Genomic DNA, 17819 nt, shown 5'->3' with positions numbered 1-17819 from the left:
ACTAAATGTTGTTGAAAACAAGATGGCGACCCCAATATCAATGTACATCAGAAAATACAATAGAATAGTAAAGAATGTTTAAGCTTCTGTCTCTAATCCATAAAGGAAAATGTACATTTAATTTACTAAAGATGGCTTTTTATTACATGAATAATACTGCATGTGCAATGTCTTTCATTTTCACCCCCTCTTTATGTATTGCTTTGGTTGGGGTATTAGGCTGCACACTCTTTATTACTATTTACAGATGTAGCCACCTTTAACAAGATCCCTGACGTGCCAGTAGTCAGATTTAATGTGTCAGGGTATTCTTAACGAAGTGTGGCTAAGTGTAATTCCAGATTGGCCAGTAGGTGGCAGTATAATAGTTACAATGAATTACTAGAAGATTGTAGCCAGGACCACGCTAAGAAGTACAGTACAAGTTGTTACAACTAATGCCTTTCAGGGTGAGTAGAGAAGGGTTTGGGCTACACAAGGCTGGTGGAACTGAGTTACTAGCTTGTATGGAGCAGTAGAACCAGCGCTGCAAAGTGGATCAAGTTTCCAGTTTCATTTCCCATTCATTTCTATGGGGAAAGTTGATCCATTTTGCGGTGCTAGCTCTAGGGCAACATACAAGCTAGCAACTCAGTTCCTCCAGCTCTGGGTAGCCCAGACCCTCATTTACTCACCCTAAAAGTTTCACATTTATGACCTAAAAGATCGCTATGTGGTGCCTCTCTCAGTCCTGCTCATTCCTATAGCGCTGCTTTTCCGATCATTATTATGGGCAAAGGTTGCCCAGACTTTAAGTAGCACCAAACAGCGATATTTAAGGTCATAAATACGAAACTTTCAGGGTCAGTAGATGAGCTGGTGGAACTGAGTTACTAGCTTGTATGGTGCCAAAGAACTAGCACCGCAAAGTGGATCAACTTTCCCCATAGGAATGAATAGGAAATGAAATGGGAAACTTGGTCCACTTTGTGGTGCTAGTTCTATGGCATCATACAAGCTAGTAACTCAGTTCCACCTGATATGAGTAGCCCACACCCTCCCCTACTAGGTGTCCCAGTTTGCTTAAATTTGTATTTTACTTCAAAATGTTGCCACAATTTGGAAGTAAAATAGAAACAGTATGTTAACCAAGACATATAGAGAAGGAAGAAAATGTGATAAATCACACGAATAAATACGAGAGAGAAAATATGGATGAACCAGGTCATTCAGACCATTAAAATTTAATAAATTATATTATTAATTATCTAGAATATTTTTGTCATACAGAATATTTTTATCATACACTGTTCTTGCACATCAACATTGTAGCACAAAATATGTGTGTCAAATATTCTCAAGTTCAGATAATTGTCAACTTCATAGAACATGTTGTCCTCCATTGTAAACTGGTAAAAGGATCACATATGTACAGAGTTTGATGATTTGATGTCTACTTATATTACATTGAATCTAAAGTCTTTTGGATCAGTCTGAGAAGGTTAATGTATTCTCACAATATAGATCTATTGCTCCATTTCTGCCTGTTGTCGGGCTCTCATTGCCATTGCCAAGGCATCTGTTCTTGAGGAACTTCGAGGCTGTTGTGCTTCATGACCGTCCGTTTGTCTTTCATCTGACTGACCTGGACGATTCCATGACGGTCGTCTCTCATAGTCTTGAGGCTGCTGTCCGTTGTACTGTGGTTGCTCCTGTGCATATTCATCCTGTTGCCTTGCTCTTACCTCCATCTCTATGGCATCTCTATTTGCTTCTCCATACTTCTCTTGCTGTTCCTCATATTCAGCCTGTTGCCTGGCCCTCATAATCATTGCCATTGTATCTGAAGGGCCAGAATTATCATTAAATGCTCTTCTGTTTGCCATAGGAGAACTTTCTTCTATTTGCTCGCTATCCTTTACAGCAGGTTCCAAGACATTGGATCCACGACTACTTTGTGGTCTGGACTCTGTAAGGACAAATATACAAACTCCTGAAGGACGGCATTATGAAAGCTGCAGAACTAGTAGATAACAGCTGATTACCAAGATCTTCTGAAGCTGACCCTATAGTGGCCACCAACATAAAGAGGTTATCGGGGGAGAAGAATATGTTATCTAAAGAGAACGTTCTCAAACCTGCAGCATTTCATTCCCGATGCCTTCCTGGTCCTATTACCTACGCTGTATCCCGGAATTCTAGACGGTACTCGGGCTGTCTCATCCTTCCCCACGGATCGGGAAGGCATTGGGAATCAAATTGCTGCAGGTTCGAGAACATTCGAGTTCGATCGAACCTGCTAAATCCTGAGGTTCGATCATCTCTAGTCATCTGTTCCACAACACCCACTTCAGCTCTTACCATGCCTATGAATTATACCTTCCAAGATGAGATGGGCAGGTGTAAGTCCCCCTCTTAATTTTGGAAGATATCCTTCTGGGACGTGGGAAGAGTAGAAGAGGAAAGCAGAGGACACAAAACGTTTTATGCTCCCCAGACAATACATCTCAACACACAGGAAAGCCCACTCAATCAATCACTGACTGGGGTTCTTTACTGCAGCCAGTAATTGGCAAGGCGGGTATTTTACTTCCTTTTCCTGTGTGTTAATTCCAGGATGGGAAGCACCTTTTATAAACCTACCACCCACAGAAAGGAATAGGAGGGCCATCCTAGTTTATCAATTCCATTTAAAGTAAATCTACATCAGATTGCTTAAATCAAGTTTTTATCACGACCTGATCAGCGTGTAGTAATACAGTTAAAGGCTTTTTCCCACCGCAACTGTCTGATCACAGGAGGCCTGACCTCTGGGACCCATCTGTGATCACACGAGTAGGGACCTGAACTTCTCATCAGAACGGAGTGGTGTTTACAAGTGCACATTGTAGACTGCAGATCCTTTCTGTTTGGAGCTTAGGGTACCTATTCTTGAGATTGCTTCCAACGATCAGGCAGTTATTCACCATTTCTGTACATAGATCGGGATAACCTCCATTAGTGGGACAAACTAGATGGACTGAGTGGTCTTTTTATGCCGACAATCTTCTATGTTTCTATATCCCCAAAGCCTCCTGAAACCACAAGCTGATTTGCTCCTTTTGTAAAGGTCACCAATGAAAACTCTTTCTGGACCAGTCTATGCTTACAAATAAATATTCATAGACAGACATGTGCATTACTGAACAGAGAACTTGTAACTTACCATAACCGGTCCGCTGATCTTCACTACTTTGTGATGACTTATCCTAAAATATATAAAGCAAAACAACATAAAATGGCAAAATTATAAATCCAAAAAGGATAAAAATTATATTAAGTATTAACCGCGACAAAATATCAAGTACTGTAAATAAAATATAGTATACACTCCGTCTGGGATCGCTAGCTGCCAGGCAACTCAGCCGCATCCGAGTTCAGAAGAAAAAAAGAACATCCAGCCGGGTCACAGAAAGGCCGGTGTTTTACAGAATGTGAACATGGCCTTATATTGTAAGGTTCTTACCTGTCTTTGTGCTATCTGATGAGGTGCACTGCGACTTCCTCCACTTGGTTTCTGTGATTTTCTGAGTTCTTCAAGCAAAAATGACTTATCTTTGCCTTCCTGAAAATGTAATAATATAAAAGATATCTTACAACTAAAAGGTAGATAAATAGTTAGACCGACAGACAGACATGAGAAATGATAGATACAAGATAGATAGATAGATAGATAGATAGATAGATAGATAGATAGATATTGTTGGAAAAACCATAGCGCTGAAATCAAGCGACAATGAAAAAAAAAAATAGTTGGTTTATTGCATCATATACACAAACATGGTAACTAGAGCTCAGCATTACTCGAACATACTGTCACGGCCGCGGCGGCTTCCCGTGTCCCGGGTTGCCGCCGCGACCGCCTCCTGTCCCGTGCAGCCGCCGGGGTCCTTGTGTAGGGACCCGGCGCTGCTGCTGCTTCGGCCCCTGGGGCGCCTCACCTCTCCTCCGTGCATGTCGCGGTCTGTGCCGGCCGGCGCGCGCGTCCCCGCCTCCTAGGGCGCGCGCGCGCCGGCTGTCTCAGATTTAAAGGGGCAGTGCGCTCCTAATTGGTTAGTGGCACCAATCACTCCCCTATAAATCCCAGCATGCCCTGTCCTTAGTGTTGGAGCCTCTACATGCTTCCCATAGCGTTTGGCCCAGCTCCCTGTTGTTCCTGTGTCCTGTCCGTTACCTGGTCCCAAGTCCCTGTTCCTGAGTCCTGTCCGTTACCTGGTCCCAAGTCCCCATTCCTGGTTCCTGTTCCCCTGTCACTCCACCTGTTCCCGTGTCCAGCCTGTCACGTGCTCTCTCATCTGCAGACTATTGCCTGTGCCATCTCCTGCCACGCCTCGCCTGCCGACACCAGCAACCAAGCCAGGGGTAGCGACCTGGGGGTCGCCTGCCGCAGCAAGTCCATCCCGCCTTGCGGCGGGCTCTGGTGAAAACCAGCGGCCCCTTAGACTCCGCTCCCTGGTGAGGTTTGTGCCATCGCTGGTGCCGGTCCAGTGGATCCACTACTCCGGGCGTTACACATACTCAAGAACAATCGTTCAGCATTTGAATACCGGTGGCTGTAGAATTTAGATGCAGCTCTAAGGAGTCCAGGAAAACATTGATACAGCCTATGAGGCAGTATTCAAATGCCAAACTATGGGGCTCGAGCGTGCTCGAATAGCGCTTATCTCTAATGGTAACGTTTTGCTGCCTCACACAGGTGTCAGCTGTGTTCTAAAGCTGTGTGATGTGGCAGAAACGACGCAATTTTTGTGCATATAAATGATATAAAATTGTTTTTCCAATAATACTTAGCAAACCTTGTGCAAAATAATTTAAATGGTATAGTTTGTATAAACCTATATTTGTAATGAATTGCAGATCTGTTAACTGATGCATGCACTTACATTAGCTATATGTGTGAGCAGCAGATTCACCATTATCTTCCGCCCTTGGACAATCTGCCAGTAAAGATATGAGATAATTCTGCAGCAAAACAGAAAATGATTAGTGAGCTGTCACCTGCGATATGCACATTCCATATGCATAAACTGTGCCTCTTATATCTACACATTAAGACAAAGAAAGCAAGAGTGGTCAGCTCCCAGTATTAAGAATTTATGCTTCCTTGCATCATATGTAACTGTTGAGCACGAAGGTAGGGCCCCTGGATTCCGGGGTGTCCATGACAAAGAAAGAAACTGGATTCCTTCAGCTCATGTAAAAAGTTCCAATTTTAATACTGCAAATCTTTCAAACAACAGCCGACACGTTTCGAGCCTGCCTGGCTTTTCATCATGGCATCTATACAACATTTACAGAACAAACAAAGTGTTAGGGCACAATCACACAAACGTGGTTAAAAATACATACATCCACATATTTGTCAGAGGGTAAAATGTGAATATCATGATGAGTTATATACACATAGTTATGATGTACTGCAATTGACTGGAATATGCTCAATAAATATACTAAGTAATCCATGGATTTATAAGGGCATATGATAACGATGTGTATACAACTCATCATGATATTCACATTTTCCCCTGTGACAAATATGTGGATGTATGTATTTTTAACCACGTTTGTGTGATTGTGCACTAACACTTCGTTTGTTCTGTAAATGTTGTATAGATGCCATGATTAAGAGCCAGGCATGCTCGAAACGCGTTGGGTATTGTTTTAAAGATTTGCTATAATAAAAATGGAACTTTTTACATGAGCTGAAGGAATCCAGTTTCTTTCTACACATTAAGGCCTTATGCACACATTCAGTATTTTTTTCAAGTCCGTAGCTTTCTCCTGCTATCCACCTGTACAATCCACTAAAAATTACAGATTGGGCATATGTAGTGCATCAGTATTTCTGTAAATCCTTTTTTTTTTCAACATGTCAATTATAACTCTTCCGTACTCTTTACGGAAATGCGGATGCCAAACAGGTTACAATTAGAGATGAGCGAACCGGGTTCGGGTTCGAGTCGATCCGAACCAGAACGATCGGCATTTGATTAGCTGGGGCTGCTGAACTTGGATAAAGCTCTAAGGTTGTCTGGAAAACATGGATACAGCCAATGACTATATCCATGTTTTCCACATAGCCTTAGGGCTTTATCCAAGTTCAGCAGCCACCGCTAATCAAATGCGAAAGTTCGGGTTCGGATCGTCTCGAGCATGCTCGACTTCGCTCATCTCTAGTTACAATCCGTAAAAATTAGCGGATCCCATTTATTTCTATTAGAGCATGCGTAAACCAAATCTAGGTCCGCACTAGGACATGTCAGCATTGGTTTCCTTCCTTTTAATCTACTGAGTGTGAATAGCCCAAAAGACAACAATGTGCACTAACTCGAATACGGAAATACGGATCCGTAAATTACGGGACGTGTGAATAAGGCCTAACACTAATCTACTCCATTTTATTTACTCCATTCCTCATCCTTTATACAGCTACAGCAAAGGGGGGATTCTGCCTTGAGACCTGTTAAAGTGGTAGCTACAGGTGGTACCACCTGCTGTCAAAAGGGAGGGGGCAAAGGAATCCCACCCAGGCCTTTTCGCTGACCGTGCAACAAATCCTGGGCTTGTTACGAGGGTCTATGTCAGCACCCAGCAGATGCGGGTTGCTGTGCCTGGCCCTTTAACGGTAAGCACTCTTATTGAGCATTTACAGTTAAATACAGCCCTCTAATTGACAGAGCGAAGAACTATTGGCTCCCTGCCCTGTCGATCACTGTGAATCTTAGTAATCATCTTATTTAACAGTAGTGGTGCCCCTTTTAATCAGATTCATCCTTAATTTCAGTACAATCACACACTAACCACACAGTAACATGAAACACAAAGGACACAATGGTATTGAATGTGGTGAGGTATAATATAAATAAGACCAGACTGCTGCTCAATTTTGATGCAACAACATCTATACAGTACCTACATTATACTTACAAAACAATCAGGGTGAGAATGTAAAAGAAGAGCACACTTTCAACCAGGTTGTTGTAAATCCATGCAACCCATTTTGTATTGTCAAATAATTTGATAGAAGTGATCCATTTATCAATTGAGTCATAGGGAGTATTCAGTGTCCGGAAAGGCCCACACAACTCCGAAGGCTTCCGTCTAACATAAGAAAAAAGAAGCTTTAAAGATACCATTTGGGAAAGCAAAACAAAATTAACTGTACACCGTAAGGGTCATTTCCCACGCAGTAGATTTCCTGTGGACATTTAAAGGCTATGTAATGCCTGTGGTTGGATGTTGTCTCCCCAATGCCTTATTACAAATGTGAAAACTGTGTCATTTTCTTATCATTTGTTCTGATTATTATATTTTATTCTATGTTTCCTGTAATGTACCAGGCCAGTCTGAGAATCAGAATTGTTAACTGTCTGTAAATTCTGCAGTTGGCAAAAGTAGTTTTTTTTTTCCGGTGTTTGTGGGTTATTCCATCTAGGAATTCGATCCAAGGCGTCTTACTACCTAGTCTGGATCTGTAAATCCAATTTGCACCCCGATGATGGGACATGTGGTACTGAGAAGACAAATTGTTTTTCTACCTCTAAACTCTAACATCATTCAGTGCTTCAGGAAGAAAACCATAGGACTAGCAACAAAGAGGGCTGAAATAAAGCGGACCAGCTCCAGAGACCCTACAGATGCCAATGCCTTGGGTTACCTTGCTTTAGCCTAAAGCCTGTCTAACTTTGTTGTTCAAGAATTGGATCTCTATGTTGGATGAATTTGCTAACTTTAGTAAGACTAGCTATAAGTTGTTTTTCATTACCAGGGGGTCTGGCACACCAAAACCTCTGACACTTATATCAGCCAGCCTATTAAGTATAAAGAGTCCATCTGAAAGTCCCAGGCCATTGCAACCAGTGAGACACATAATATGACTGGTGTGAGGACTGCACAACTAATCCACAGGCTTGCTTGACTCTGTTCCACATGTGCTCTAGGGTTCTATTAGGTGCTAAGATCTCATACTTGCAAGCTCCCCAAAATCAATCAGATGCCAAGTAGAGCACACAATGGCCCAAAATCTGGAAGAAGTTTCACACTGGATGATTGTATGTATTTTCTTGGAAAAAAATATAAGGATACTACTTTAATAGACATGCTTTCAGTTATCTTTTCACCTCCACCAAGTGACTCCAACAACACACAGGACTCCAGCAAGTGATGGGAAAAACAAAAGGAAAATGAAGACTGTGGTCATCTGTGATGCTCTCCAGGCTCTCCGAGGAGGAATACAGTTCATCATTAGGCTCACCTAGATAGTGAAAAGGGAAGAAAATATGTCTGGGCCTCTAGAAATTAACCTCCAAGGCTAAGTTCACATTACATTTGTGCCTTATATGTTACCAAAATGTCAAAATGGCTGATATATCGGTGCATGGACAGGTACATTGATTTCAATAGCTAAATAAAATAGACTGGCCTCCAGTACTGTCTGGAAATAAAGAGTTCCTGTTTTAATATATGTTTAGTTGGTGTTATCATTTTTATTTCCCTGCCTGTTTCTTTTTGCTGTGGTCAAGATTTTTACTGAATTTGTTTACAGGCTGTGTTCTTCTGTGGGAACATAACAACAGTGTTTTTGTATTCCCCCTAGACTATGTTTTATTGTATTGTTATCACAATAGTGTTTGTCTTAGCATTCACGCTGTTATTTTTTATGATGTCACAATATTCTTTAACTTCACATAGGTTAAGTCCCATTGTATTTTAATGTATTACCTTTTTAACATAAAATATTATAAAAAGTTTGATCATCTGGATTATTGGTAGCAAAGGGGAGAAAAAGATTCCAATCCTGTGAAAGAGAAAAAAATTAAAGATATTAGGTCTTACTGTATTTGCAGTTTACTCAAAGTGATAATGTATCCACCAAACCACCTATCCAAACCCCTGGTCCTTCCCGGTCATGTCTCTTAAAATGTGCCATTGTGCCTTGGTTAGGGTAAAAAATTATATTTTAATCTGCAGCAGCCAAGCAATGTGGCGTGGCCTAGAATGTCTAGCCCTAGACCTGCGCCGATTCTCCTTTCTCCCTTCCCATCCTCCTCATTATTAGGAACACCCGTGGGCAGGATCTCTCCAATTCTCCACTTGTCTAAAAAGTGTGTATGACACTCCTTATTGTCTAGGCTGCTGCAGATTAAAAAAATGTTTTTACCCTAACCAAAGCACCAGGAACATTTAAAAAAAAAACAATGGGAAGGATTTACTATTATCAAACGGACGGTACTAGTGGTTTGGGGGAGGTGGGTTGTTAGATACAGCATCACTTTAATTCATCATTCATCATAATGAATTTATGTTCATTCAATAGCAGTGATATTATTCTTTATGCTATTTTTTGTGTTAATTGAAATTCATATTAATCTTTACTCCATGAATCCCCTTATCAGACATTATAAGAACATTCTTGACCAGATATGAATGTTTTCAAAATATAGATAAACTAAAAATGGACATGTACATAAGACAGACAAATGCCAACAAATCTCCAGTGCCACCATTCTATATCAAGGTTCCATCCCAACATAATATGCATAATATACCAACATAATATGTCAACCTTCTGGGGCACATTTAAAGCGTAACTGTCATTTCAGGGTCATTTTTTTTTTTTAAATTAAATATCAACAGTACAAGCGATTTTAAGAAACTCTGTAATAGGTTTTATAAACCAAAAGAGTTTCCTTCTGGACTGAAAAAGCAATCTCCCAGCCTCCCCCCTCACTGCAGAAGAAGCAGGATTTCTGTCTCCATTATGTGGCTATGGAGAGGGGAGGGGCTGTTAGGAGTGACTGAGCACGGAGCAGTCTTGCAAAGCACAACACCCTGCAATCTTCTCTCAGTAAGTTCATAGATAAGCACTGACCTTTCTGAGCCCAGAATCCTGCGTTTTAGGTGCCCAGACATTGTACAAACAGCTGACCTTCATGTCACCTCTTCCTGCTCCCTCATCTCCCTCGGCCCCTCCCCCCTCCATAAGGATAGAATGGAGAGAGCAGAACCCGTCTTCACTGGCTTCTCTGTAATGAAGACGTGTTTGCCTGATAATGCACAGATAAGAAGTCAGGGGGGGAGGCTGGGAAATTGCTTTTTGAGTACAGAAAGAGGCTTTTTTGGCTGATGAAACCTATTACAGAGTTTCTTAAAATCGCTTATACTACTGATTTCTGCAATAAAAAAAAATATGACAGTTACGTTTTAAGACTGGCATACGAGTACACAGGTTGCGATAAATCTTCCCATTTATGCCTACATTTCAGGTCAACATTCTATGCATACATTTAATGCCAGCAATCTAAGCCTACATTCTATGCCAATATTATAAGCATACATTGTGTATGTCAATATTCTATTCCAACAGTCTATGCCAACACTATATGGATATAGTCTATGACAATCTTTTATGTCAACATTTTATGCCAACACTCTATGTCAACATTTATGTAAACATTTTATGTCAACATTCTAAGCCTACAATCCATGCCAACATTCTAAATCAACATTCTATGTAAACAGTCTGTCAAAATATTGACATTGAATGTTGGCTATGAATGAAGGTTTCAAATTTTGTCTCTACATTATGTGCCCACATTCTATGTCAACATTTTATGTCAATATTCTAGGTCTACATTCTGTGTTAACATTCCATTTCTACATTCTATGCCAATCTTTTGTCAACATACTATGCCAACATTCTAATTCAACATTTTATTCCAACATTATAAACCTACATGCTATGCCATCATTGTATATCAATTAAGGATGGTCCGAACCTGCCAAGGTTCGGGTTCGTATGAACCCGAACGCTCGGCATCAGATTCCCGCTGTCTGGCCGCTCAGTGCAGCGGGTGGATACAGCAGGAGGACCAGCAGGAAAACTGGGATACAGCCTATGGCTATGGCTGTATCCCAGTTTTCCAGGTGGTCCTCCCGCTGTACCACCATCTCCACGGAGGAGGAAGACAGTGGGAATCATTGCAGAGAGTTTGGGTTCGTACGAACCCGAACCTCGGCAGGTTCGGACCATCCCTAATATCAATATTTCGAGCCTACATTCAGTGTCAATATTCTACGTCAACATTCTATTTTAACATTTTAAGGTTAAATTGTATGTCAGCATTCTATACAATTTTCTGTGCCCACATTCTATGTCAATAGTCTAAGCCTACATAACGTGCCAGCATTGTATTGTAAGGCTAAATTCTATGCCATCACTCATGTGCTTCAGAGCAGGGAGATAAAAGGAATGCCATGAGACTGTGCCGGGCGAGGCGAGTATGAGTATGGGGGTGTGGGTTGTAAATCCTAGCTACTGTATGCCCCTGTCAACAAGGCATGAACATGAGCACCCTTCATGAGATCTGAATAGTAGTGACCATCCAGTTGACAGTACTAGCCCTGATGTGTATTTCAGGAGCTGAAAAATATAGTAACAATTCTAGTGGATTGGTGTTTGTGTGTGTGTGTGTGTGGGGGGGGATAGGGTAAAAAAAGAAAGGGAAATAACTGGAGCGCTGGCTAGATATGGCTCCAGGCAGCTAAAAACATCCTCTATACCTGTTCCCTTCCATTTTACAGGGCCGACTGGGCCAGGGTTTCATCTCTGATGTTAATCTAAAAAAACCTTTCAAGATAAAGGGGTTGTTTCGTCTAGAAAACCTCCCTTTCTAACAGGGTATGTTAGACCACAATAGACAGTTATAACTAGTTGTGGTGGCTGAATTCAACACTGTTTAGAAAAGTGAGATTTTCTTTGCAGCACCTTACCTTTTGGCTAACAGATGTATGCCCAATATTTGCTAAATAATTTGCTGTTATTTGTGGGATTTTTCATAGACATTTCATAGAAAGGTGATCACAAGTAAAACCCCTATTTTGCTTGGTGGAGATCACATTCAGAAATGCACACTATACAAATATAGAATATAATATAAAGAACTTCACTACGTACCAGGCCAATGTCTGTGCATAGATAAGATCCAAGACATTTCGTGCAATATCGAATTCTGGAATTCCTAATGTTTTACAACAGTATGTCCCAATAATCCTACAAAATAATATATCCAAAGGTTAGCTGACGATACAAATGTAAACCATAACCCGACATAGTATGATCACATAACTTACTTTCTCAGAAATTCTCCAAAGAAGGAACCAACCAGCACAAAGAGAAAGTCAATCACAACCAAGCGATAGATGTCTTGTCCGATGTAGGATTCCCAGCACTATGGAATGGATTTCACAATCATTGCAAATGTCACTGGCTAAACATTCCGTATATCAATAGCAGAAAACATTCGGGATAAAACAACAAAAAGTCCTCAAATTTTTAATCTCCAAGTTGCTACCACAATTTTTTTTATGATGATTTTGGTGTAACATTTATTTACTGACTGATTTTATCTATGTATTCATCTATCTTGTGACATCTGTCTGTACAAATAAAAGCTCAATTTTCTGACAAAGATTTCCAAATTGTGTGCTTACTGCACGTTAAGGAGGATTTTTGATCATTTAAAATAAAAAATTAATAAATGTAATTTTAATAAGCCCCTACAGTAAGTTCCCCTTAGTGGCAACTACAGGCAGAATCTTATCCTTTAACTTAAGGTTGTGTAAGAAGCAGAGGATGGAGACCACAATAACAAAAAAATGGAGTTCGACCCTCTAAATAGATGTATTATGAAATAATAATAAACAAAGCGCCTCTGTACTCACAATCTGCCCCCCCCCCCCAAACCGCTTGTACAGTCAGATAGCTGCTTTTGACCCTAGATCTGTCCTGGGGTCCTTTCAACAGGTGATGCAGTTATTGTCCTAAAAAGCAGCAGCCCTGTGTCAAATAAGCGTGGTCTAGACTGTCTATGCCATAGGCTTGCACCTCCTTTTCGTCCGTCCTCCACGCCATTTTCAACATTAGGAATGCCCCTAGAAGGATTTCTTCTATTCATCACTTGTCTGAACAATGCACATGTGCCTTAAAGATCCAGCACATCTGCAGTGCTCGGACAAGTCGTGACTAGGAGAGATCTTGCCTGGGGCATTCTTAATGGTAAGGAGGGCGGGGAGGAGAGGCAATGCAGGCCTAGGCCAAAGACACTCTAGCGCAATACCTGTATCACTTTTGTCAGGACTGGCAAGCACAGACAGGACAGAGACAGTGGGCCCTGGATCTCAACCCACCCACTGACCCTACCTACTTGCCTCGGTCGACCCTAAACGGTCGCGGACAACCACAAAGGCGTTCCCAATGCTGCGTAAATGAAACACAGAACAAGACAGACAAACACAATATAGAATAGTAGAACAGGGACTTCCGGTGGGCGGGACATCAGAGTGGCCGCTTTTTATCCTGGCTCCGCGCCCCGGGCTCACATACTAGCCCTAGCCGATGACCCCCAAAGCACAAGAGCCACCTGGGACGCCATCTGCCATCAGAGACCTCGGTCTCTTCACCGGAGTCCGGCCCAAAGTAAGGGCATTGCCGCAAGCGCGGGCTGCTGCAGGAGCGGGTGCCGCAGCGCCAGCCGACGCCATCTTGCTTAGGCCCACAGGTACCACCAACGAGCCCCTGGCTGTTTAGCAAAGCGGCCCGGTACGCCGCTATTTATATGTGCGACCCGCGCACACTGCCTCCCTGAGATCCCATAAGTGCCGTTGGATCCCCCCTCTGAGGCACGGCAGGAACACAGTGTGGAAGACGGCCGCCATCTTGCCCACATGCTGTCTCTACCACATCTCAGTGCGGCCTCACATCTCAGGGCTCACCTGACGTCCCAGTACCCAAGACACCACTTAAACGCCAGCAATTGCGTGGTGCAGATCACAGGGAGAGGAGCAGCCGCCATTTTATGCATAAACTGTACTCCCCACTGTACCTGAGACTAGACACAGTGACCCATCAGTACTCCTGTGCAACCAGAGTTAAGCCCCAATAGTAAGAGAACTGTACCTGTGGTCTATACTTGAGGGGGAGAGGTCCAGCCTGCTCGTCATCTTCCTTGCCGACTGCTTGTTCCGCTCTCCATTGCTATTCTCATTTGACTGGTTCCCTGTTTCACCACTAGAGGGCAGCAGCGCTCTCTTCAGCCTAACAACGTATATCTTCTCTGAGCCCTTATTGTGGTTGCTTTCCTGTTCTGCCACTGGAGGGCAGCATACTCATTATACCAGTCAAAACTCTGAATTACATTGTGCTGCGAGTCTGAGATTTCAACCATCTGAATCCTTACTGCAGCCTGGTCGTTTGAGATCAATCTGAGGCTCGCAAAAACCTGTTGTCTCATATCGTATATGTTACCTCCCTGATGTGAACACAGCGTGGCTATCTCCCGGAGTCCCATCTTATTTCATTGGGGTCTGCCTGCTTCACCATTCATGTCATGGACAAATTTGTTACCACTTCCACTGGGGGCATGCACGAAACACTAAGGAGCTTTAAATTGAGTGACACTCCTCATCCATCTCCTACGCAAGGAAATAAAAAAAACTAAATCCCGAATCACCCAACTACCACCAACGTGGGCCATAGACACTGAAGATTCATTGGACGAGGCAATGCCGTCATCTCAACCCACTCGTTCAGATCGCGACGAGCCAGAGTCACAGGCCATGTCAGTTGCCCAAGAGGTTACCAGACTCATCATGCCACTGCTTGATAAAAAACTGGACCTTCTTCATACCTCTATTACAAATGCCTTAACACAAATAAGCGCCAATATGCAAAAGGTGAACGATCTGGAAACCAGAGTTCAGGAACACAAGACTTCCATCGCCTCTGTCCAAGAACAAACCCGCACTCAAGCTGACACTATTAAAGCCCTGCAGGACAAACTGGACGATCTGGAGAATAGGGGCAGAAGAAACAATCTTAGGTTCTTGGGGATCCCGGAGACAATCAAGGGAGAGGATCTCACCAACTTTGTATGTACAGCCATACCAGCCGCACTTGACCTCTCCCTGGAGCTTCCATCTTTAATGACAGAACGGGTCCACCGGATCGGCCCTGAGAAAAAAGATCGTCCTGCCCGTCCTCGACAAGTCCTTGCACGCTTCTTTTATTTTCAGATTAAAGAAACCATCCTCAGAGTGTACAAACCCCCCCCCACACACACACACACACTTAAAGTACAAGGTCACACTATTCTCATCTTCCAAGACTACTCTGCAACGGTGACTCAGAGACGCAGAGCCTTCACGCTGATCTGCAAGTTCCTACTAGATCACAACCACAAATTTCAACTGCAATATCCAGCCAGACTGCGAGTCACCGTGGACAACAGAACCTTCCTTTTTGAAGACCCAGAACAGGCATCACTACACTTTGCCATTCCCCCCGACTAAGCAAGTTCTCCTCGGAGTAGTGCAGGACCCTCCCCCACTGCTGAAGCCTTCCCATCAAGGACTCCCGGGACTCTACAGCCATGCTGTGTTACTTTCCCTACTGTTTGTTATGATGGTTAACTGTTTTTGTTTACTCTTTTTCCTTTTACTACTGACATGGGATTTAATTTACAATATCCATCTGTTCTTCCCCTACAGTTTCTACCCTGAACCTGCCCGTGGGTCTCTCCGCAACCAGTGCTCCGTTCATTGCATGGTGCCACCTGCTCGCTGGGATGGGATTGGCCCGTGCCCTGCTGCTCTCATCCAACGTCCGTGTCAGGATCCTAGCGGAATAGGATGAGTACCCACCTTGCACCACATGTCCACACATATACCACTCCCACTCATTTTAACATTGTTTCTTGGAATGTAGCGGGACTTAACACTCCCATCAAGAGAACCAAAGCCCTCTCCCATCTCAAACGATTAAAATCAGACATTGTGTTTTTGCAGGAGACACATTGGAGACATAATGACCACCCCACTCTCAAAGCCCCGTGGCTGGCAGACTATCTTGAAGCCTCCTTTACCACGAAACGGAGAGGGGTCGCCATTTTGTTTAGTAAACGTCTCCCATACACAATCGACAATCATTATGCCGACCCTGAGGGACATTTTCTTTGTGTTGATGTCCACATTGCACATAAGCCTTACACTCTCCTAAATGTCTACACTCCTCCAACACCAAACCAGACTTTTTACTCCTCCTTACTTAATTTCTTGCTCTCCAGGACCCTCCAGCCACTTATTCTCGAGGGTGACCTTAACTCCCCTCTTCAGTCCTTACTGGATAAATCTGCCCAAAATGATCGTCTTGCCCCTCCCACGCCCACACTTCTGGCCCTCCTCACACACTTAGACATCTGCGACCCATGGAGGCTGCACTACCCGTCAGCAAGAGAATACACTCATCACTCTCATGTTCATGACACTTTTTCTCGCATTGATTACATCTTACTCCACTCCTCTCTCTTCACCCTGGCATCTGATCCACATATTCACCCCATCCTTATTTCAGATCATGCCCCAGTGTCACTGTCTATGGAATTGGCCCCTGCTATTCAAAAAACCAGAATCTGGAAATTCCCAAATTATCTGGCAACCTCTCCTGATTTTCAAGCCTACTTAAAAACTAGTTGGGCTAATTACATTGACGACAATGTCGAACATGTAGCAGACGTGCCACTTTTATGGGCGGCTTCCAAGGCAGTGATGAGGGGTCATATAATTAGTTATGTTCGTCATCAGAAACATAAGTACACCTCCTAATTCCAACAATTACATGCTGATCTCAGAAATGCTCAACTAGCACATTCGCGCCAACCTTCTGGTGCGACCAAACAAGCATTGGAGGACGCAAAATCACTCCTGGATAATTTCATACAGGCCCACACTAGTTGGCATGTCACAGCTATACAGAATAAATACTACAGATGGGGAAATAAAATAGGTCCACTTCTGGCTAAATTGACCCGCCAGCCTAATACGAAACATACGCTCTTATCACTCCGTGATCCCCACTCCCATGTACTAACCCGGAATAGTGAACAAATGGAAAAAATTCTGACTATTATGAACATCTCTACAGGGCAGAACCTTCAGACCAAGCAACCATACATTCTTTTCTTGACTCCCTTCACACACTATACAATCCCTTTCCAACAATAAAACCCCAGGCCCCGACGGTTTCTCAGGGGAGTACTATAAACTGCAGAAATTGCTCCATACCTTACCCGCCTTCTTAACAGTATCTACAAAGAAGAGGCCCCGCTAGCTGACTTCGCACACTCTCGCACAATTTTATTACTTAAACCTTAGAAAGATCCAACTCTTCCTCAATTTTAACGTCCGATAGCTCTTCTCAATCAGGACTATAAAATACTAACAAAAATCCTGCTTCCTCTTAAACAGACATTCTGTCAAGAATGTTCGTAGAGCGGTGGCTGTTACAGTACACACATTAAATAAAAATAACCAGCCTACTGTGTTGCTTAGCCTGGACGCAGAGAAGGCCGTTGATAAGGTCTCCTGGCCGTTCCTTTATGCCACCCTCTCCGAACGTAATTTTGGACATATTTTTCTGTCATTCTTACAACACATTAATAGCCAAGCTGCAAAGACCCTTACCATAAATGGCAAAAATACCCCCCTCTATAGATCTATTCCGTGGTACGTCAGGGCTGCCCTCTTTCTCCCCTTCTTTTTAATATCTCTATAGACCCCCTCCTGCGACACATTGAAACCTCCCCTACATATACTGGTGTAAACATTGGTGACTCCGATCTTAGGATCATGGCGTTCGCTGATGATCTTTTATTGGCATTGTCGTCCCCGAGATCTTCACTTTCTTTAGTGCTCGAGGATCTTTCAGGCTTCACCCTTAACTTGTCCACTTGTGAAGCACTACTCCT

The 17819-nt window shown here is 43.0% G+C and overlaps 1 protein-coding gene across 4 annotated transcripts in view; it reads right to left on the bottom strand.

Annotated features, from left to right (window-relative positions):
* Positions 1-1189: 1189 nt before the first annotated feature.
* Positions 1190-17819, bottom strand: part of TMC5 (transmembrane channel like 5) — a 69234-nt gene continuing 52604 nt past the window's right edge. For all 4 annotated transcript variants that reach the window (XM_069983756.1, XM_069983757.1, XM_069983758.1 and 1 more), the window contains 9 exons: positions 12151-12248; positions 11975-12070; positions 8740-8815; positions 8139-8272; positions 6946-7119; positions 4902-4980; positions 3485-3583; positions 3185-3227; positions 1190-1948 (listed from right to left, as the gene is read on the bottom strand). In XM_069983756.1, the coding sequence (XP_069839857.1) occupies positions 1506-1948; positions 3185-3227; positions 3485-3583; positions 4902-4980; positions 6946-7119; positions 8139-8272; positions 8740-8815; positions 11975-12070; positions 12151-12248 (1242 nt within the window). In that variant the 3' untranslated portion in view covers positions 1190-1505. The remainder of the gene's footprint in view (positions 1949-3184; positions 3228-3484; positions 3584-4901; positions 4981-6945; positions 7120-8138; positions 8273-8739; positions 8816-11974; positions 12071-12150; positions 12249-17819) is intronic.

This window comes from Dendropsophus ebraccatus, chromosome 9, assembly GCF_027789765.1.
Source record: "Dendropsophus ebraccatus isolate aDenEbr1 chromosome 9, aDenEbr1.pat, whole genome shotgun sequence".
NCBI classification, from domain to species: domain Eukaryota; kingdom Metazoa; phylum Chordata; class Amphibia; order Anura; family Hylidae; genus Dendropsophus; species Dendropsophus ebraccatus.
This window is presented reverse-complemented; position numbering and strand designations above follow the sequence as displayed.